Source organism: Anser cygnoides, chromosome 23 (genome assembly GCF_040182565.1).
Source record: "Anser cygnoides isolate HZ-2024a breed goose chromosome 23, Taihu_goose_T2T_genome, whole genome shotgun sequence".
NCBI lineage: Eukaryota > Metazoa > Chordata > Aves > Anseriformes > Anatidae > Anser > Anser cygnoides.
This window is the reverse complement of record NC_089895.1, coordinates 645,980-667,034: the sequence shown is the minus strand read 5'-3', so window position 1 is coordinate 667,034 and position 21,055 is coordinate 645,980. Positions and strand designations below refer to the sequence as shown.

At 43.0% G+C, this 21,055-nt stretch overlaps 1 protein-coding gene across 18 annotated transcripts in view; it reads right to left on the bottom strand.

The window, feature by feature from the left end:
* Positions 1-277: 277 nt before the first annotated feature.
* The window catches only part of EIF4G3 (eukaryotic translation initiation factor 4 gamma 3), a 154,878-nt gene continuing 134,100 nt past the window's right edge, over positions 278-21,055 (bottom strand). For all 18 annotated transcript variants that reach the window (XM_066981955.1, XM_066981957.1, XM_066981963.1 and 15 more), the window contains 12 exons: positions 19,345-19,438; positions 18,528-18,645; positions 17,036-17,259; positions 15,252-15,367; positions 12,890-13,062; positions 10,565-10,690; positions 9,559-9,640; positions 7,645-7,743; positions 6,550-6,696; positions 4,975-5,056; positions 3,359-3,505; positions 278-2,433 (listed from right to left, as the gene is read on the bottom strand). In XM_066981955.1, the coding sequence (XP_066838056.1) occupies positions 2,252-2,433; positions 3,359-3,505; positions 4,975-5,056; positions 6,550-6,696; positions 7,645-7,743; positions 9,559-9,640; positions 10,565-10,690; positions 12,890-13,062; positions 15,252-15,367; positions 17,036-17,259; positions 18,528-18,645; positions 19,345-19,438 (1,590 nt within the window). In that variant the 3' untranslated portion in view covers positions 278-2,251. The remainder of the gene's footprint in view (positions 2,434-3,358; positions 3,506-4,974; positions 5,057-6,549; positions 6,697-7,644; positions 7,744-9,558; positions 9,641-10,564; positions 10,691-12,889; positions 13,063-15,251; positions 15,368-17,035; positions 17,260-18,527; positions 18,646-19,344; positions 19,439-21,055) is intronic.

The following is a 21,055-nucleotide window of genomic DNA, read 5'->3' as shown; positions in this document are numbered from 1 at the left end:
CATCAGAGAAAAGTGTTTTATTGTTACTAAAAAAAAAAACAACAAAAAAAACCAATGCTCTAGTGTTTTAGGCCATGGATTCTCTAGCTCAGATTCATGGCGTGGAACACGATAACAGGGAAAGTGTCTCATGGACATCTCCCCCTCCAGCCACAACCAGGCGCCCTCCTCCCTTCCCAGTGGTGATCAAACAACATCCTTATGCAAGTACAGAAATTGTTTACATGTAGAAGTAAGATTAGGAAAGTATTTAATGTATTTGTAGCTTTTTTTCTTGTTTTTCCTCTTTTTTTTTTTTAAAAAAAAGTGATTTAGCAGCTGGAAAGAAAAAGACAGCATCATGTGAGCAGCTAGTGCTGCACAGACCACCAGCAAATGCTCCACAGGTTACTCGCGGTCCACAGACCACAGTTCACAAACTACATTTTAGGGCTTCACAAACTTTGCAGACTGTATTATGGTAGATGCTTCTTCACAGTGAGAGCCAGCAGGTCATCTTTGGTTGTTGAAGAGAGACACACAAGAGACTTAAGGTACTCAGCAGCAGCTCAGTTTGGAGGACTGTGCGGCACTGGGGCACGGCTGAGGTCCCTCTGGGCACGGAGACACCACCCGCTCCGCCCGCACCGCAAAGTGACCACTGTTAATCTGTGCCCGGGCTGCGCTCAGACTTCAGACACCGCTACGGGGTGGGCAGAGCCAGGAAGAGCACCGCATCGCTCACTGCGCTTGTTCCACTGACTCTTGCAGGTCGCTTTCATCTTCACCCGTGTGGGCTTTTGGGTTCCTTAAGCACAGCAAGGCAACCAGCAGATGCGAAGGGCGGTGGTAGAAGCCGGGCAGCAACGGATGCGTAAGCCATGGAGAAGGGCTATCGGTTCTCTGCTCGGACAGCTGCAACCTCCGGAGTCACCGCAGTCACAAGTCCCCAGGACAACGCCACCGTTCCAAGTCACACGAAACACCGCGGTCACACGGCTGGAAGAACCAGGCTGGGATCGGGCACCGCCTGCCCCGAGATCACCTCCCAGCCTTGCAGAAACGTGCTGGGAACCGGACAGACCTACGTGGTGCAGCAGCCCAGCTAGCTGCTCATCGCTCAGCAGCCATTAAGTTCTCTCTGCAGAAAGGGTCTCCCAAGCAGCAACCCCCTATTTTTTTTCCTTTTTTTTTTTTTTTTAAACAATTGCTCTCACCCCTCTTTTTTGGTAGACACACATACATACACACACTATATGTACACAATTTGGAACCGAGGATCTACACAATGAAAAGGAAGCCAGCACCGCTCAGAGATGGTGCACACATTCAGCAGCTGTCAAAGGAGAAGTCGTTTTACTTTCTTTTAAACTTGCAATGTTTGTCTTTATTTTGTTCTTTATATTTTGAAAGTGAAAAGAAATAGTATTGAGTCAATTTGTTTTTTTCTTTTTTTTTTTTTTTAAATATTTGTTCTATGTATTTACAAGCCTTAAAGTTGCTCTAAAGGTTCTGAAAGTATCACTAGTACTTTTTCCCCAGGGTAGCACTGTTTTGAATGAGTTATTTTCGGAGCACTCTGGTCCACAGCAGTTTTCTCAAATGCATTTCCTTCTGTTCCAAGGTTATGTATGTTTTGATTACTATTTTCTTTTTAATTTCTGAAGCAAGCTGAGATGCAGGCAGAAAAATCTGATGACAATTAAAAAAAATTGATCTCTTCCTCATCTAGCTTACCCCAACCCCCTTGAAAAGTTTTATCTATTTTATCATGCTTTGAAACAAAATTGAGGTGCATATGAAGGGGAGGGAAATTTATTTCTCTGCTTTTGTTCTATTATACAATTTGTTTACAGAAACTGCAAATTTAAAAATTACACTGGCATTTGCAGTCCTTAAAATAATAAATTAAAAGTTTTAAACTTTTTTTTTTGCTAAACAGATTTGTTTCGCTTTGTGTTTTATGTAAGTATGAGTCCTTGTTTAAAAAGAAAAAAGATTAAAACAGAAAATATTTTCTATAAATAATACATGTATTTTGGTTTAGTGCTCCCGCCCTCAGGTTTGAAGTTTACTTTTTTTCAAGTACCTTTTTTCCTCCATGATCACCTTTGTGTTTATCTATTTTTACCTCTCCCACTCGTGCATGTGTGGGGGAAGGGGGGGGTCTGCGCGAGAATTGGCCTTGCTGCACTGTGATTGGCGAAGACGTGAAACTTTTTAAAAAAATACTTAAATTGTTTCTTTTTTTTTTTTCCTGTATTTTTAAGTTTTAATTATCCTCCGACTCCTCTTCGGCCTCCCGTAGCCATGTGAAGAATGCTGTGACAGACTTTAGCGCTACTCCTTTCCCGTTCTGCTCCGCTGGGTCCTTGCTGCTTTCCCACTTGTAGAAGGCATCCTCCGATATTACCTCCTCATCATACAGGCAATCAAAAAACATCCGTAACAAATCTGCAGTAATGGAATAATGGGAGAGAACATCTGTTAGTGCTGCGCAGTTTAAGTCAGTAGACAAAGACGCGGTTACGGATAAGGGGATTAATGTGACCTTTAATGCAAGAGATGCAGACACAAGTAAAAGGAAGATCTGTCACTGAGTTATTGCTTCCTGGCTGGTTAGACACAGCTGAGAGGGAAAACAGGTCCCTCTGATGCTGTGGGATAACATATGCTCTGCAGGAAAGGGAAAGTGGCCGTGAGAGCATATTATTTAGGGACCGGCTGGCAATCCACGACTGCCCATTCTCCTTTCCATGGACCATGCAGCTCGGCTCCTCTCCAACATCTGATTTTATGTGGCTCAGCAGGAGAGAGAACAAACGACTAGCCCCTTAAAGCTAAGTATTATCAAGATGGGTGGTTTTGTGCACTCTTTTGTTATGTGCTGCAGACTGCCTGGGTACCCTTGCTCCTCTTGCAGTCCCCCGCCTCTTTTCCAACACCATTTTTCTACAGTGTCTCTGGGACAAGACTCATCAGTTGCCCAACTCCTTTGATGCAGCAAATAATGCAATTACAACGCACAACGCTCTCACATGTCCAGGTATTGTAAACCTCAACAGATAACTTTTTTTTTTCCTCTCTTTACACTGAGATTTGTCCTTCCTTCTGCATGGCTGCTTATGGGATCAATCAGGAGCAAAGCCCACCTCCAGCAAAGCACATGGGGAACTGCAGTTCTCTAAAAGCTGGAATCTGGAGAAGCAGAAACCACTGTATGCTATTTTCTCTCAGCCGCTATGTACAAAGGTAAAACTTTGTTTTCATTGTCAAGAAAAGCACAGTCCTCTTCCAGACTCTATTGCTGGACTTTAACAGAAACAACTTTTCCTTAAGCTGTCAGGGTTCAAGACCCCAGTTCAGAAACAACACTTACTAGGAGGCTGATCAAGTTTTACTATTGATGCTTGTAGTGCATAAAGTGCTTGTAGTTCCTTCTCTGTGTCTGAGTCTAGGTACTTGAGTAAGATCGGCACTCTCTGTTTGATAACAGCAGTGTCCACACGGAAGCTAGAAGAGTCCGCTGAAGGGAAGAGAAGGAAATAGGGTCAGCTTTGGTAGATAGCAGCAGGGGTGGATCTTTTATCTCCTTTATTTATTCAAGTAGAAATTACAGGTACAGGTTAGCTCTGAGACAAAACACGATGAGAAACAATAGGAAGTATTTCTGATCAAAGGCTTTTTCTGGAAGTCTTGATTTTTACGCTTTCCCAAATTCAACTGACATCTGCAGTGCTCCTGGCCCTAACCAGTCAGCTGAAATATACAAAGAATTACAACCTAACTTTGCAGTGCAAATCATGCCCAAAGTGGGTGCAATGGCTGGAGTTAAAATCTCAGCTATATAGAAAGTTTTTAGATAACTTTTTTTTTCCCCCTAAAAATATTAAAGGCAGAAACAGAACCACCAGCTGCACACAACATAGGAGATCAGGAATATATAAAAATACATGTTAGAAGTCTGTCAGCAACATGGGTAAATTAGCAGCTTTTAAAGTAGATCATATAACACAATTAAGTGATTTTTGAAAACAAAAGAAAAAATCCTCAGTTAGAGGCACGGTCAAAAAGTAAAACAGATCAAGATGTTTCAGATACACCCCCAGCAGAGATTCATCAGGAGGCCCTTCGACATTTGTCATAAAATCCTGTGTCACTTCGCCACTAACACTAGGTGGCATCAGAAAGGTTCCATTCTCTGAGAAGAAAGGAGCCGGGCTGCATCTTGCCCCTCACATCCTTCCAGCGACAAGATGAAGTTCAGACCATTTTCTCTGAGCATGACTCTTACAGCTAGGCGCAGAAGTGGGTGCTTTACAAGCACAATTTTTTGTCTTGCCAGATGCCACCAGTAAAATTAAAGAAAACAATGTGAACTGACCAGATGTTTCTGGCTGCAGCGCTTTATTCAAGCACCCCTGGGAATCTGAGGCTCACATGTCTGACTTGGGAACCCACCTCCTCCATTTTCAACCAACTGCTGTACATACAAATAATTCATATAAACTGTCTTTCTAAAAACGCAACTTGCTTTGGACATAAAACTATTAACAAGACAGATACACAAGCTGGCTTCTGTTCTGCAACCCACGTTTCCAACTCGCATGTGGCAATCTGCGATGGTAGAGTGCCCACGCAAGCTTGCTGACACAGGAGAGGAAATGCTAATTAACTTAATAATGTCTAGCACATTTCCACCTTCACTAGAAGAACCAATGAACAATCTGGTATTACTCAGCTGTCTGAAACATCTGCTCACGCAAGGTCACTGGGACACGCCAGGGCCTTGAGAACACCCTACCCAGCAATGTTCCTGGCTGTCGCAGGGGGAATGGACATCCTGCTCCTCAGCACTAGAATTCAGCAGAGTTCAAAAATCTTACTGTATGATGATAAACAGCTCGGGGGGGGAGGAATGATATAAACCCGAAAACTGTAAAATAACTCTTTGCATTTTTTGTTTGTATGGTGTTTACACTGCAAGTTACTCACCTATAATAGCTGCTTTACAAACTGCTGTCATTAAAGCTCTAAGGAATGTAGGTGAACTCATCTGGCTTTCATCTAGATTAGCCTGAAATCGAGAGTAAATGGACCAGTTAAAAACACGCGGGTGTGTAAGAGCAACTGTTTCCAAACTCCACTGCTGAATTTGGCAGGAGGTTCGTGTTCAGCGTAAACCGCTTGAGTTGGAACCCAATTCACCCCTGTGCAGAACTTCAGCTTTCCCATTCAGTCCTTGGGAATAGCTCAGGTACATCAACATGCAACGACAGTTCTCTTGTGATCGATACCCCATTTAACTACTCCCACAACTAGTCATTGTCTCAAGAAAAACTAAAACAACAATGCTTGGCATTTACAGCACCCTTATACATTTGCTAAGAGTTTTAGGCTTTTTCAACAAACTTTAAAGAATGCTCCTTGGATACAGATTTGTTTGCTCTGTAGAAGAAATTCACAGAATGGCTACGTAACTTGTCCAAGACTACAAAGAGAGCCTGTGGGTGTCCCCAGATTTTCAGTGCTTCTTTCATGTCACTTTCTACTTCTCTAACAGCCACAGAAAATGACATTTCGAATACATTCCTCCAGCAACAGAAATAACTGAAATGAAGCTGACCAAGATTTAGCTGTAAGCACAGATCTAAATGAATCAGGCTGAGTATCATTTCAGGCACAACACTTAAAATCTGGCTTAAAGGATGCAGCCACAGATAGAGGGCAAAGCCTGGTCCAATGCACTGGGAAAGGTACATGTACCCTGAACGACTGCCCAAAGGACGTTTTTGCAGCACGGCAGGGCATGCAGTTGGACAGGGGCTCATTTGCTAAGGTCAATCAGAAAAAGCAATGAGACGTTTTTATTTCATTATTTGAGAAGAAAGAATGTAACAGCATACTCAGCCTAAAAAGTAATCACAAACCAGAAGCAGTGAGTTTGGAGCCAAAAAGTCTATGGCAAGTAAGCAGAAAGTTACACAGTTGCACGTTAATACAACTAAAAATCTTTCTTCCTAAAGCCTACGTTGTAGTAACCGATTAACTATATATAAAATTTAATTCTTTGGAAGTGTTGATTGCAGAGACCTGATCATCTTAGTGTTCTAAGCCTAGACAGGAGAACAAAAGAAAAAAAATCAATACCACAACTATTTCTCAGTTCTGACCGTGCCTAGGTGTGCTGTTTCTTGTTACACCACAACTTCATCAGGCAAGTGTGGAGGCACTGTGAAAGTATAATGGAATCCTTTAAAACAAAAGATGCGAGACAGCTCACCATGAAGATAATCTGTGTCTCAACCAGTAACATACAGGTGAGGGCTGTCAATGCCTCTGAGTTTCCCACCTCAGTGGAACTAACGCAGCAATAAGGAAAGGACTCTGTGCCAGTTACTAGGTCTTGAAGGCTGTCTCCCAGCAGTTTTCCCCCCAGATAACTTGTGCCTGCCACTGTATAAATGCAAAATGACCCGACAGACTGCAGAGATGCTCCTTCAGATGAGAAAACATTCACAAAAGCAGTTAATAAACTGTGTGCAGGGAGGGTGTAAATAGTTTTTATACCTCTACCCAGTCAAAGATTTGTTCATCATTCGCCTTGTCCTCAACAATGAGTTTTTCTAGCTGCTTGTTCAGCTCTTCTGCAGAGAGTTCTTTCTCTGAAAGTGCTTCTGAGGAACTGGAACAGTCAGACTCCGTGAAGTCCAACTTCTGCAACATCAGAAGTGATGATGAGAATTAGTTAAATTAACTTTCCTATGCTGAGTTACACCAAATTGAGGCAGCAAGCTACACTTCATTCTGTTTTCCAATCTTTCAAATGCTAAGCTATCATTACAACGATTTACATACTTTCTTCTGTTCCAAATACTACAAAACATTTTACAAATGTGGGAATTGCATTATCCAGCAAAGACAATCAGGCATCCCAGAACAACTCCAGCCCTGCACAGTATGCATATGCACAAAACAAAGTGCGTGTTGCTCAACTAGAACTACAGGGAGCTGGACTGCAATTACTACAGTCGACATTTGCTCAAAAAACTGCAGCTAACGCCCCAGTTCTTGCAAAATGTGACAGAGGATCTGCAGTCCCCCCCACCAATCATCAGGCCTTGGTAACCCATTTCATTTCCTGCAGCGCAGTGCTTCCTAAGAGCCAAAACAGGGCAGTGGATCGCTTGGGGGCTCCAAAAGAAGATGGAGCTCCTTCCTTAGGAAGGCAACAACTGGCAACAGCTGCAAGGTGCCCACCATGAGGCTTGGCTTCTTGCTTTGTGAAACCCTCTGAGATCATTTGCAAGGTGGGACAAGTAAATAATTGCTATCAATTATTCTGACCCTTCTGCTGGCTGTCTGTCCTGCTTGCTGCAAAATTAATTCTCGAGTTCATTTCCCCCTTCTGGAGAAATACATCTACTGGAGGAAACCAACTGATGGGAGACGCGTGCCTCGGATCACAGAGGACAAGGCAGTCCTGCTGGCATTTCAGAATGGAGGTGCTGAAATCATCTAACCTCACCTTAATGAGGGAGACATTTCATCCCACGACCCATACCAACTATACATAAGGATGGCATGCAACAGGATGCACAAATGGGACGGAAGGCCAAAAGTCAGCGTGACAAGTCATTAAGCAGATGCTTGCTCTTAACTCACTTGTTCCATGAGAAAGGTATGTACATCCTCCCCTTCAGGTAAGTAGTCCTTCCAACTGAGGCCAGTCTCCCTCCATAAGGCTCCCACTTTCTTATGGCTCTGAAATACAAACAGTTCGGTCATTTGAAAGACTTGAGAGACAACCCTGGGAGCTCACACAATCTGGAGTGGTGCAGCTGTGTCAGGAGAAATAAAGAACCGTTCAGCCACCAAACAAGATGCCTAACAATAAGGTGAAAACATCTGGAAATCCCGTGCAAGAGAAAGCATATACACAATCCTGCCACACGTATATGTATCTTGTAAAGTGGTTAAATGCCACGGTGGTGGGTAATAAACAAGGCATAACGTGACACATGGGGTGTGCAACAGCTTCAGCCAGAGGCTACCTATGAGAAGGGACACATCTGAATAAGGCACAGTTTCCCATGGCCATGACAGAGCTGGCAGGTCGATGACTTCGATTCCTCTCCTGCCTCTGCCATTAACTTCCTCCATAACTCATTCCACCCTGCGCTGGTAAGTTAGCTATTTTTTAGAAAATAATTATTTACATGACTGTTTTCTGTGCAGAGATCAAACCTCAAATTCAGGTACATGATACCAAGATCACCGTTCAATTTTGAGAATTTGCAAACCTTGAGGAAAAACTCCTTTGCAGCACGTATACTACCAACGTATGTTGCGCTGGCCTTTTGGTATCCTGCCCAACGCGACATATGTACAATTCTGACAAGAATAAAAATCCTAGTAACAACCAGCTCTTTTCCCTCAAATGCTTTGCAAAAACTTTTACCTCATAGCACCTGCACAAGGGACATCACCGTGTAGCCTAGGTTAAACACCGATAAAAGCAGCTCGATTTTCCATTTACAAAGCAGATTACAATCTTAAATATACAATGTGGGTTATTAAATGCTACTTGTGCATAGTTCCTGCTACAGTTCATCAGGATCTGAATTAGATGACTATTATTGCATTAAAACACCTGATCTGAAATACCCAAGTCCAAGTATTGGACCAGACAAGATAGAGTTATAAAGCTATGGCAGAAACCCAAGCCTGTCTTCCAAATCTTCAGAGCACAGCAGCTTTTCTCTCACAGAACAGAGGAAGGAAAAACAAAACAAAAAGCAATCAAACAAAAACAAACATGACTGTCCAAACAAGCATAAGACTAAAATAAATTAAAAGCCACTATTTGTACTGCTAGCCTGAAATGCTCCTGGAACAATCACCCTTATCTGAATGCATGCTTAAAAAAATCAAAAAGGCAAGTGAGGGATTTTACAGGGTTTAAAATAGACACTATCCAAAGTGCAGTATTTAGCTGGATTAAAAAAAAAAAAGACAAAAATGGAGACAGAGTTATAGGGAAATCACCAAACTGTTTGTACACACGACTGTGAAATGTGTAAGAGAGCTCTAGAAGTTACAGGGTGAAAAGGTGTCACTACCCCTAGTGATGGGTGAGTCTTAAGAGTTGGCAGGTTTAGTTTGGATAAGCACCCAGAAGTCTGAGAGGCCATCTGGAGCTTATCCGAACTCTCAGAACCTCTCCGGTCTGCAAGAACAGCTCTCTCGCAAGATTTCCGGCACTTGCTGCTTCTGGTCAGCCCAGAAATACCTTGAGAATGTCCCTCTTGCAGTATTTCAGCACCCTAGCTTCTGGAAGAAGCCAGGTGCAAAGGTACCTGCAAAAGGGAAAAGTGATGAGAAAAAAGTAGTTAACTTTTTGGAACCTCGCAAGGCTTGGTTTGAAACCAGGGATGAAGAAGCAGGTTTCCTAGGTTATCTGGACTGGCTGGTCCACCCCTAAATATCTTCTTGTGGGAAATGTGAGCATGTAGGCTTCATGCATAAACATACACTTGTTGCATCCAGCTCTTATCTACAGTACACCTGGATACTTACCATTTGTTTGCATAGAAGGTGCAAGATTTCAGCAAGCAAGACCCCGGCTCTTCCCACAGGAAGCAAAGGTTTGCTAAATTCTCTAGAATGAAAGAAAAACAGGTATTTTTTCTTATAATTTGAATCATTTCTGAAGACAGTTAAATTCTCATAAAACAGCACTCCAAGTCTGGAATGCAAGGCAAGGGGTAGTGATCAAACTGAGGCATGAAAACAGCTTTAACTTCCGCCAAGGATAAAGGATTTGATCTAGCTAGCACTGCTGATAAAATGGACTTTAGTGATGCAGTGCACTTGCTACAACAGTGCTTATTACCAATATATTTTTTTCATTTTTAAGTGAGTTCAAATCCACTCATTTTTTGTGGGATGTTGCATTCAGGTAGGAGGACCCTAAAAGGTAAGAGCTTTGGGGGGAAAAAAGGCTATTATTTTCTTAATACACTACTTACAGGAAAAGGGAACCATTCAGTTGACCTCTAGTTAATCCCCCAAATGTATAAGGACATGTACAAAATTGAGGAACTTTGGTCCTGGAAGCAGTTTCCAGTCTTGCCAACAAGGTTTTGTGCCCGTGTTTAAGGCAACGCCCAGACAGTTGTTACTACACTCCAAGACAAAGACATGTGCATGATACCTTGCTCTCACAAAGTCCAATTCTCAGACCTTCAGTGTGCTTTTGACTGACACTGACTGTACAACATCAGGTTATTTTCTAGCTCAACTGAAACAAACAGGATTGTAGTTTACTTATAGATAAAACTTTCACCCCTGAACCACATCTACAGAGCAGCAAGCTCCCTTCCCATCACAGCTTTCCTTTTGGTGCAAATCAGAAGTCCCAAACAGTATGCAGCAAGCCCTGCAGCAACTCATATGAGAAGCTGAGCCTTTAATACTATTCGTCTTTTATCTGCTGATGGGAACCATGTTGTCAAAATACCATGGCATAGCCAGGCAGATGGCTCTGGCTCAAACGCCACTGAAAAAGAGCAGCAGTACTTACTGTATAAGTTCTCTCATAGAGATTCCTCCTTCTTTTAACATGGGGGTCACCAACTCAGCTAGGTACAACCAAATATGGGGTATATCTATGGCCATATCGTCTGCCATCTCCAAGGTATCTGAAAACCTTTAGGAAAAAGAAGAAAAGCGTCAAGCATTAAGTACAACTCAAACTGAGGCTTTTCCTGTAAAGTAAATGTCTACATTTAAAAAACACTTTGTTAAAACAAACCAAGATAATGAAGAATACTATTGATGTGTTAGGCTTTCAAGTGATTCTAAACCGTTAGGAGTAAATTTCTTGCTACAGTAACATGCAGAGCATGTGGGAAATGCATTGTCTTCTGTAAAACCAGTAGGTAGAGACAACACATCCAGGAAAGTTTCATATACAGTAATTCTTATATCCCAGGAACAAGCTGTTTGCTAACCAGTAAAAACCTGTAAATGTAAACAGCATTTTTGTCTTTAAAAGATCTAATAAATCGAGCCTTCTTAAAAAATCCAAACATTTACAGAAGGGGGATTAATAATAACATAGGTCCAAATGTAAGGCAATCAGCAAAATGTTGATAAATAAGTAAAACAACGTAAGAGAAAGTTCAACACACAAGAGGGTGGCTGGTTTCTTCCTCCACAAGCTATTTGCTCAAACCAGTTAGAGAATGGTCATCAGGAAAAGAAAATGCAGCAGGCTGAATTACAAAACTGCTCCCCAACTCTGGATACGGTTTCCAGAATTGTTCAAAACTTTTCTTTTTGATAAAAGCCGTGTAGGTAGCTTCACTTTTCATGCCTGGTACAAGATGATCATTTTTCTGGCTCTCCTGCCAGTTCTGATTGTTGTCCATTTCTCCCTTTAAAAGCTCAAAAATTCTGGGGTACAGCTTCTAAGCAGGAACCGTCACCTTGGCTTGTCTCTTTATGTCCTCTGCCCCTAGTTCAACCTAGTTTGCCCAAGCACTTTTGCTAGAATTTGGTTTCCTGCTGTGTATCTCTCCAGACCTGTGCTGGGACCAGCACTCATCCCATAACCCCTAATTACAGAGTAATTTGTCTTGCGTGAATAATAGTAGTGGTTTATGGTGTTCTTCTCATGTGCCCACTGAAAACCATGGCGGGCACTCGCCCTTTCATCAACTTCAGGACCTATTTTACTTTGTTTATGCCATATTCAAACCACACATCCCACTATTTCATCACAATACTACTTATTTGGCATCACAACTACTTGTCCACACCTTAGGAAACGCAGGGACGGCTTTAATCACAACCCGTTATGGGAACGTATCGCTTCAAACATCAGCAACTGCATGGACACAGACAAGCATACTCCCTGGGGATGTATTTCGTACTGCTACTCTATACAGTTTTGGACTTAGGCTGCCTAAACTTTTCCCGTGAGCCACTCAATTTCATCACGATGAAATTCACTGCCAGATGTGGGTGCACAGGGATCACCATTGGAGCTGTCAGCAGTACCACAGTCAGACAAGATTCAAATAAAAGCAGCAAGACAGGGCAAGGTATGCAGAAACTCAGCGTCTGAAGGCATTATTTCATCTCCTTGTTCTCTGGCTGCTTTTCACAGCTATCCATTTTAACCAACCTGTTCTAAGCCCTAGCAAGGGCTGAGTGGTGCCAGGGATCCCTCCTGGGTTCCTTTTACAACCGGACAGCACTCACAACCAGAGGCAGTTACCATCTGAGAGCTGAAATGAGCCAGCAGCCGAAACTCAGTTCTCTGAGGAACACCTTTCCCATCTGAAACCACATCTGGCGCGTGTTCTCCTTCACAGACCCCTGAGGCCACGTCTACACCCTGAAGTTGAGTTGTCCCAAGCAATGGCACTGTATGGGCGAAGCCTGTTTTCACCAGTGCGAGGGTGGCTGCCATTCTGTGGATGCTCAGGACTTCAGACTATGGAGCTTCCAGGCACTAATGTCACATGAAGATTTTTATCTTCTTCCTCCCCTTTTAATCACATTTAATGATTTGCCAAATGCCAAACATTGACAAATACATTGCAAAATGGAAAACTAAACACACACATTTAAATATACACCTCCATATTTGCTTAGAAATAAATACTTACATAAGTACAAAAATATTTACTTTCATTAAAGTATCTGAAATAGTTAAAAATACAGTAAAATATTTATATTACTGTCAGTATACCCAGGTGGAAATGCTCCTTCAAAAAGGATGCATGGAGAGAATAGGATATGAAAGCAAAGTGGGAAATCATTCCCATCCAACACAAACAGTGCTCATCTGCAATGAACACTCAAGAAAAGTATCTGTTTCTGTATGCAGAATACAAACCCCTTGAAGAAATCCTGCTTGCTCAGCTTTCCTGACTGCACCAACTGATGTAATAACTGGCCCATGTGATCCCTGGTGATCTGACTCCTCTCAAGTGTCGACTCCACTCCCACTCGCACGAAAACAGGCAGCAGATTCTGGGCACTGAGCTCCTCCACGCACTGCATTGCTTCCTGTTCAAACGACACGCAGGATCATTTGCCTGAACTGCAAACATCAACAAAACAAAACGCGAAGTGGCGCAGAAGGATGTTTACTGCTAGGTTAGGGTGCACTGCTTAGCAGCTGGAGTATGGGATGGGGATTTTTCTGATGGCAGGTCAGGAGACTCCTGGCTTTGATTTTTCTTTTGAAAGTGAGTATTTATTGAAGACAAAGGTGCTGTACTAGGCTGTGGAACCTCATCACAAATCACCACTGTAATGACAATCAGGAATTAAAAAGAAGATGAGAATTTAGACTGCACAGGCAACAGAATTTTTAAAATAAACTATCATGCTCCAGGGTACAGCTTGGCTGCTAAGTGTAAGGACAGGAATTGTCTTCTGGATGCCACCAAAATGCCTATCATTTCATAAAATATCAAGCCAAGTCAAAAAGATGAAATATCTGGCCTGGCACAGAAATGCCTGCTTACAAAAACACACCATATAAAGAAGCAGAAAACGTGGGTACCATGTAGAGGAAAACCTCCTCTTTATAAAGTTTCTACTTTCTGGCATGTACATTTTGCAACCTAAGCAAATAAAATGCTCTTAAATACAGACTTTCAGAGAAATGCTCTGTCACACTTCAAACGATGTCCATTGTCATCTGCAAAGATCTTCCACCAACTTCCTAGGTTCAGCCCAGTGGATCTCAACAGTCCCCTAGCTACACACATCTGCTCTTTGTCTTAGTTATCAAGAGCTGGCAGCCCCAGCTGCATTGCTGGAGGCCCCAGCTGGCTGCTTTCCGCAGGTCAGGATTCAGCAGTCCCAGACCACGTGCTCAGGTCAGAGATCAGAGGTGCCTGACGGATCCCCGCGTCTCCAGGACAGAGAGGTGACCATGCCGCTGGTTGGCCCTGCTGGCACTGGGCACTGACATATGCTCAACGAAATGAAAGCTCAACGGCTTTCATTTACAGGCAGGTTAAATAGCAAAGACTAAACTCAACACTATTCCTTTGCTATATCCTACATTAACATATGCACTCATATATGGCCTATTAATGCGAGTTTAAGCTGCGTTTGTCAGAAACTTTGTCACATACCACATATGAAGGGCATTGAGATTTTAAAGTTATCAAGTAATTCCTTACTGCAAATGTGCTGCCTCAGTCTGACGTCCTTTTTAAGCAGATGGACACTTGTCTAACACAATTCAACTGTATTCCCATCCAGCCATAAAAAAAAAAAACCAAAGTCATCGTATTTGCAAGCACAGAAACCAGAAACTGAAGCACCTCTTTTAGCCCTGGACATCCAGGGGTTAGACTTTGAAGTCTACCTGAAAAAGGACCAGAGACTACTTTGTTAACTGGCCCAGCTGTCCTCTGCCTCCTCCTGCTGAGATCTGCCAGGCCAGCAAGCTTGGGGATATTGCAAATCAAAGAATATTTTTTCTCCACATCAGAATTTTCTTCTGATAAGAACTCTGGGACAAACTTGTCCTGGTAACTAGATGTGAGCCCCAAACAAGCTGTAAGGATACTACCCTTCCTGATTTTAATTGGGAACACTATGAAGTGCAAGAAGCAATACTATTTTTAGGGTGCCAAGCTAGGAATTCCCTAGCACTGTCATTTCAAACTTTGTGCGTTTCTAGAATTTACTTCAGCAAAAGATCAAACCATTTGGTTCTGCAGCAAATGTAATACTTCTTGTAAACTCCCTGGACAGGCTACAGATCCATTTACAAGGGAAACAAAATTGCAACCTTTAACTAGGAAGTGATGACAGCTGCTCAGTAATTTTCAATGTTTATTAAAAATACTCTAGAGTGGTTTGTTCAATATTTAGTATTGCTTTATCTGCCTCCAGATCACAACAGCACATGCTTTGATAACTAAATGAAAACCTCAGTTTATTTTCCCACTAGCTTTTCTGCTTCCAAAATTGCAGTTATTATGGAGCTGCTCAGTGATTCATGACAGAAACACATACATCTTCCTACTTAAAACGCACAAACTGGCCTATTTTTCCTACTACCAGCAGGGCAGAAAACACTCACGGAGCAGCTGCCACCCAAATTTCAACAGGCCTCACTGCTTCTGCTACCTCTGTGAGAACCGGGTGCTTCCACTGCTCCTGGAGAGAAAACGCTCTCAAGCCCCACAGCTGCAGATCTTTCTGCTACACAAGGTTCTCATTTTGCTTACCTTAAAATCATTAATATGCAAGAACTCATCAATGATAGATTTGCATTTTCTCTCTATTTCTTCTTCTGATAGCGAAGGCTTCTCTTGCACTGGAGCTGGGGGAGCTTCTGGCTTGACTGGTAGAAACAAAAAAAGCATTTGGAAAAGGAAAATCAGAACTGTTTCCAAAGATGACATTTTGAAAACAGAAGTCAGAGCCGTTCCTGCTGGCTGGCCAGCCGCAGTCCGTAGCAAGCTTTGCTGTGATAACTGGAACAAAGATGATTTACAAGCAGGAATGCGATGGCTGAAATAACAAGCACGGGGTGTGTTTCCTGACTCATCATCAGGCCTGCATTGCTTCTTTCTTAGTTACATTTTCCCCTATATGAACTCCCAGTAACGCTGCAAATCTTGTAGAAACAACGGCAGTGACATGGGATGCAACACCTTCAAAGCACTATCAATATTAAATAATTATGCTTTGAGCTGTTACAGGAGCTCTTAACAGTATGCTACAAATTTTAAACATGCTGACTGTGATGGGCAGCCAACCCAGGTAACCTCCTGGTCACATTCCCAAACCCCAAAACCTTGCTTCCCATGAAGTCTTTTATGAACCTTCCTCCCGAAGCGATCAGTGTGCTGTGTCGTGGGGGGTCAAGATGTATTCCTCGCCACTTCTACTGCATTAACAGTTTCTAGACGTTTCATAACGAAGAAGCAAAACGCTGTACCTATTGCAAAAGCTGTGTCCACAGGCAATGTCATCTTAAATGTCCTCAATACTTTCTCACTAACAAATCACCTCAAGCTGGCAGGATCAAAAAGCGGGAGCTGCAGCACTGACGAGGTGACAAGCCACCCCAGCGGGTGCTAACACCACGCTGCATTGAGACCTGCTTGGGATGAGGGTTGGCAATAAGGCAGCGCTAAAAAGATACTGTGCACGGTCTGTCCCTGCCCCAGATGGCTGCTCATGTTCAGGATGGGTAGACAGGGCTTTACTGGACACTGAAGAGGCAACTGCAGAACTGATCAGGGATTTTGGCCTTGTAGATTGCAGCATATATGAACACTGCTGAAATCAATGGGATCTGCAGCACGCAGAAGCTTGGAGGAAATGCAGATGCAGGAGAACGCATGTGGCATTGCACTGAAAATGCTCGGCTCCAGAATTATGCCTGGGGACCATTAAAACAATCCCGACCTCTGCTCTGGCCTGGGGAGGAGGCTACAGTACCCCAGAGAGACGGTGACTGGGAGCTGGACACGCACCTGATTTTATCCTGTAGTTGTGATTTCTGTAACCAGCTGGTGATTAACAAACGACAGACACAAACCCAAATCTCCCTTAAATAACCAGGAAGGCCCCTCCAAGCACACAACACGCTGTATTCTGATTCTCCTCAAACCTTGTCTCTATGACTTATCACAGGAGACAGGTTTAGGATACAAGATGAAGTGAGAGGATGCCCCTTGATTTTGGGGACTTCTGTCCCAGAGACCAGTGGTAACAATGGGTATCAGTAGGAAGGACAATGCCATTTACTGGTATCTGCAGCCTTTCAGCTCCAGTGAATCCTAAGGAGTTGACGATAGGAGATGATGCTAAGGCCTGTATAAACCAGTCGTGTTACAAACCTTTGGGAGGCAGATCTCAACTATCACAGCCTGACAATGCGTCACTGTGGGCCAAATACTCACATCGCTGCACAGAAATCTGTCACTTTTACTTACAGATTCTCCCCTTAAGCCTTTTCACGCATTCAGCTAGATTCCCCGAGCACAGATGAGCAGCTTACCAGACTCCTTGGCTTTGTTCCTCTCTGCCTCTGTGCTGTTTCTGTCCATCTCCATGCCGCCTGTTAACTGCTTCACCGTCTCCAGCATCTCTCTCCGCTGCTCCTCTTGTGCCTGATTGTCGAGCAGCAGCTCTTTACTGCTGCTGCCCCGTAGGAAGGTGTTGGGACGGGAGAGGGAAGGCGGGAGAGGTTTGTCATTCTTCTCCCGGCCCGTGCTCCCGCGACTGCAGAACAAAACCACACACATTTACAGTACGAGTAACCCCTGCTCGCAATTCTGGTGTTAGAAAAGATACTGGACAGCTTTCTAGTATTTGCAGGAAAAAAACAAACAAACGAACAAACAAACAGCAGCAGCATACCAGCAGGACTGTCGTCTCTACTTTTTACAGCTGTTGCTACACAGAATATAATCAAAATCGACTCAAGTCTCAGAGATGCACAAACTTACTCAGAACAAATATTCAGAGCAGACAGGCAGAGACAATGCTTCCTAGAGAATACGTGGAAAAGCAATGAAGTCCTTGTAGCACCCATTTTAAATGCAGAATGGTGACATTTATGATGTAAAAGCACTGATTTACTGTGAAATACTCTGAGCGGTGTATTTTTACTCATTTATTGAAAAATATCTTCAGAATATTGAAGGCTATCAGCAACAGGTGACAAGGACCTGTCCTATTAATTAATGTGTCAATGAGTAAGATGTGCAAAATGTTACCCAAATGGAATAATCTCTAGGTAAGCCAGAGTTTTAGGTTAAAAAGAAAGGAATAAGCTTGAGGAAAACTTCAGAGCGACAGACTGACAAAGCAGTATGGCAGCTGGTGAGCGCTGGTAGGAAGAACTAGTGACATTCTAAGTGAACTGTACATTTATAAAGCATGTCTTGAGTTACTAAATTATTGAGGTTTAATATATGTTTCATGCTACAAGCTGGAGTGGCTGTAGGCCTGGTGAAATCAGGGCACGTGACAGGACTGCGTAGCCTTATGTATGCATCGCATGATGTGGATGCATGGGCAGGCTTGGTCACAGCTAATGGGCAGGGGTCAGAGACAGCCTCTGAAATCGAAGAGCCTTGCTAAATTTGTGCAAGGTTTTAGGCACATTTTCTGGATAAACAAAACAAATGACCTGGCTTAATATATTACCACTGAGTTCAACCTTCACACCTATTTATTACATTTTTTCTGAACAGTTTTGAGCATGTTATAAACTACTAACAAATATATCCTTTAGATAAAGGGGGGCTGAGAAATGGAAACTAAAACATTCACCATAACTGCTTTAAAAATTAATACCACCTGTCTCTCCTATGATAGTATAAAAGATTAATGTGTTTTAAGTTAATTCAAAATACACAGAGGGAAAAACGACCCAGCTATTCCTGGAAACTTGAGGAAATTCTCTTCTTTCTGCATGCTACTAGCAACTAGAGCAGCAAGTGAAAAGCGCAAGCGTACAGACAGCCGAAGGGACCGAACCTTACCTAGTTAAGGCCCTGCGAGAATCTAATTCTGAGGATGCAGATGAGGCAGATACAGATGAGACTGGAGGCTGCAGTGCAGAAAATCTGTTCAAACTAGTGGCACTTGGTCGTAAAGAGTCTGGGAGATTGTAAAGACAACACAGGGAAAAGGGACAAGAAGGTCAGTAGCTGCTGACACCTCAGCATCGCAAAATCATTTAAGCAATGGCTGTTTCCAGAGAGATGGGGAGAGAACGCATGGGAAGGCCCTGCTCCTCTTCATCCCCGCTTATCAGGCAGTCACAAGCGCAGATATCCCTGTAACGTACCAGATTCACGGTAATGCCAGCGTTCCATATGAATGCTGTTTGTCTTTTGGGGCTGGATTACTGTAATGATTCACCTGCTGGTTGTGTCAAGATGAAAAACTCTTTTGGGAAAAAATACTTTCCTGCCTTCTTCTCCTGCCTACCCCCCTCCCCCCTTTCCCATCCTGGTGAGCCACAGGACAGGTCTCACTTTGGAGGCAAAGCAGGAGGATACATCTGCTTAGAGCTAATTAGTGGTGGTGGAGCCTTGCGCATCTGATTACTTAAAAAACACCCCAAACCAACAACCATTCAACATCTATCCCGACTGCACCTTCTGTTTTTCTTTTCTGAGCTAAGTGCGCAGCTGAATCTCACCTCAAACAATGGATGCTCCTACTTTTGCTGTTGTGTTACCATTGCAGGACAGTGTGATTTAGGAAATGCATTTGTGAGCATTCCCACCCAAATCCACTCCTGGCAAGGACAGCTGGTAGAAAAGCAGAGCGTGAGAACTTGTCCTGACTTACCCATCTCGCTTGCCTTTGCTCCACCACTGCTGCCTTTTCCCCAGCTGCCCAACTGGGCTTTAGGCACAAGCTGAATCTTCTCATCTATTGTGGGCTGTAAAACACATCAGTACATGTGGTTACAAGGGAAAATCTTGCATCTTATTTACAAATGGGCTACTTCTTTTGTAACGATACCCATCATGTGAATACCAAAATACACTTTAATGCATTTTTGGAAGACTGAACTCTAGCCAAAGACAGAGGATGCGACAAACAAAGGTCATTACAAACAACCTCTTCCAGAGTGTCAATGAAAAACATTTATAATGACCAGGATCTTTATTTTATTAGGAACTATGAAGCTCACTAAGGAGGAAAAGGTGCAGTGTATCAGTACTCGGAAGACATTCAGCTTGTTTGTGGTGAGTAAAATGGTCCTGTGGTGTCCACTCCACCTACTAGTCATGGCTTTGGGGGAAATCTGCACAGTAACAAACAGAATTTACAGGGCAAAGAACAACAATAGGTTGCAAACTTGGAGGGAAAAATAGCCTCTTGACAAGAAGAGAACATTGATTTTACAATGCTCAGTAGGCGAACTTATTGACAGGGAGGTTGTGACCCTGCAGATCTCTTTGTACAAGCTCCTCTCACCTCCCAGTAATGCTGCTGTTGTGGAGCTAGGTCTATTTGTACTGTAATTGCACTAAACGGAGTAGAAGGACTTTTCCCACATGAGCTGTAAGCCCAGACAAAAGCAGGCTGAATCCCTCTTGATAATTAAGTTCTGGAGTCTGTTTTATGACTTTCACAAGGAACAAACTGAGCCTGATCTGCAGAAAGGCTGCAGTCTATCCAGGTTCTACTTTACAGCTCTCTGAACATCTGGGCACTGAGAGTAAAATTCAGGGAAAGTGACATTAACTGGGACACAGGAATGTCTGGGAATCACCCTGATTTATGTCAGACTGAGTTCTCCTTGGCGACAAATCCCACGGCTGTTCTGAAGACCATTAACAATGGAATAATCTCCTAGCTTGCCTAACTTGCAGCCTGAGATAAATGCTGCAAAAACATCACTCCAAAAGCAAATAACAGGAAGGTGCTCACACGGAGGATGGATGTGGACGTGTATCGCATACTGACAGATGCAACTGCATTGCATACAAGTCCAGAAACACGGTAAAAGTGGACACAGCTCTTCTCATACTACCTGAACCTTTTAAGCCTGGAGTGCTGCTATCTGTGATATGATAAGAACATGTTGTTTTCAAATTGCACGTGGAATCCCTTCTACTAAGCAGCATCAGAATGGCTCTTAAGTATTTGAGGCAAAGGGTTCATACGGCCAGGTGTTTCACACTCCTGTAACAGTCCTTTGATGTGCTGCATCAGCATCAGACAGTTACCCAACTTACATTCTCTTTTCATCATTTGATAAAATGCACTTTCTCAACTTAGAGAACTTCTGTGTCACTAAAAGGACACTACAAACCTAGGCAAGTGTATGTGTACTGCTGTCCCTTACAACAACCAGAATAGAAACATTTAGAAGGCAATGGGGCTTTCCTTTGTGCATTTTTCATGCACAGTACTAACTCTAGGTAGTTAAAATACCCCCAAATCACAGATTTTGACCTGTGAACTCTGTAACAGTCTCTCCTAGATGGACAGATGCAATCAGGTATGACCTTGACATCTTGTTGCTCTGAATGAGTCCTGTGCTGGC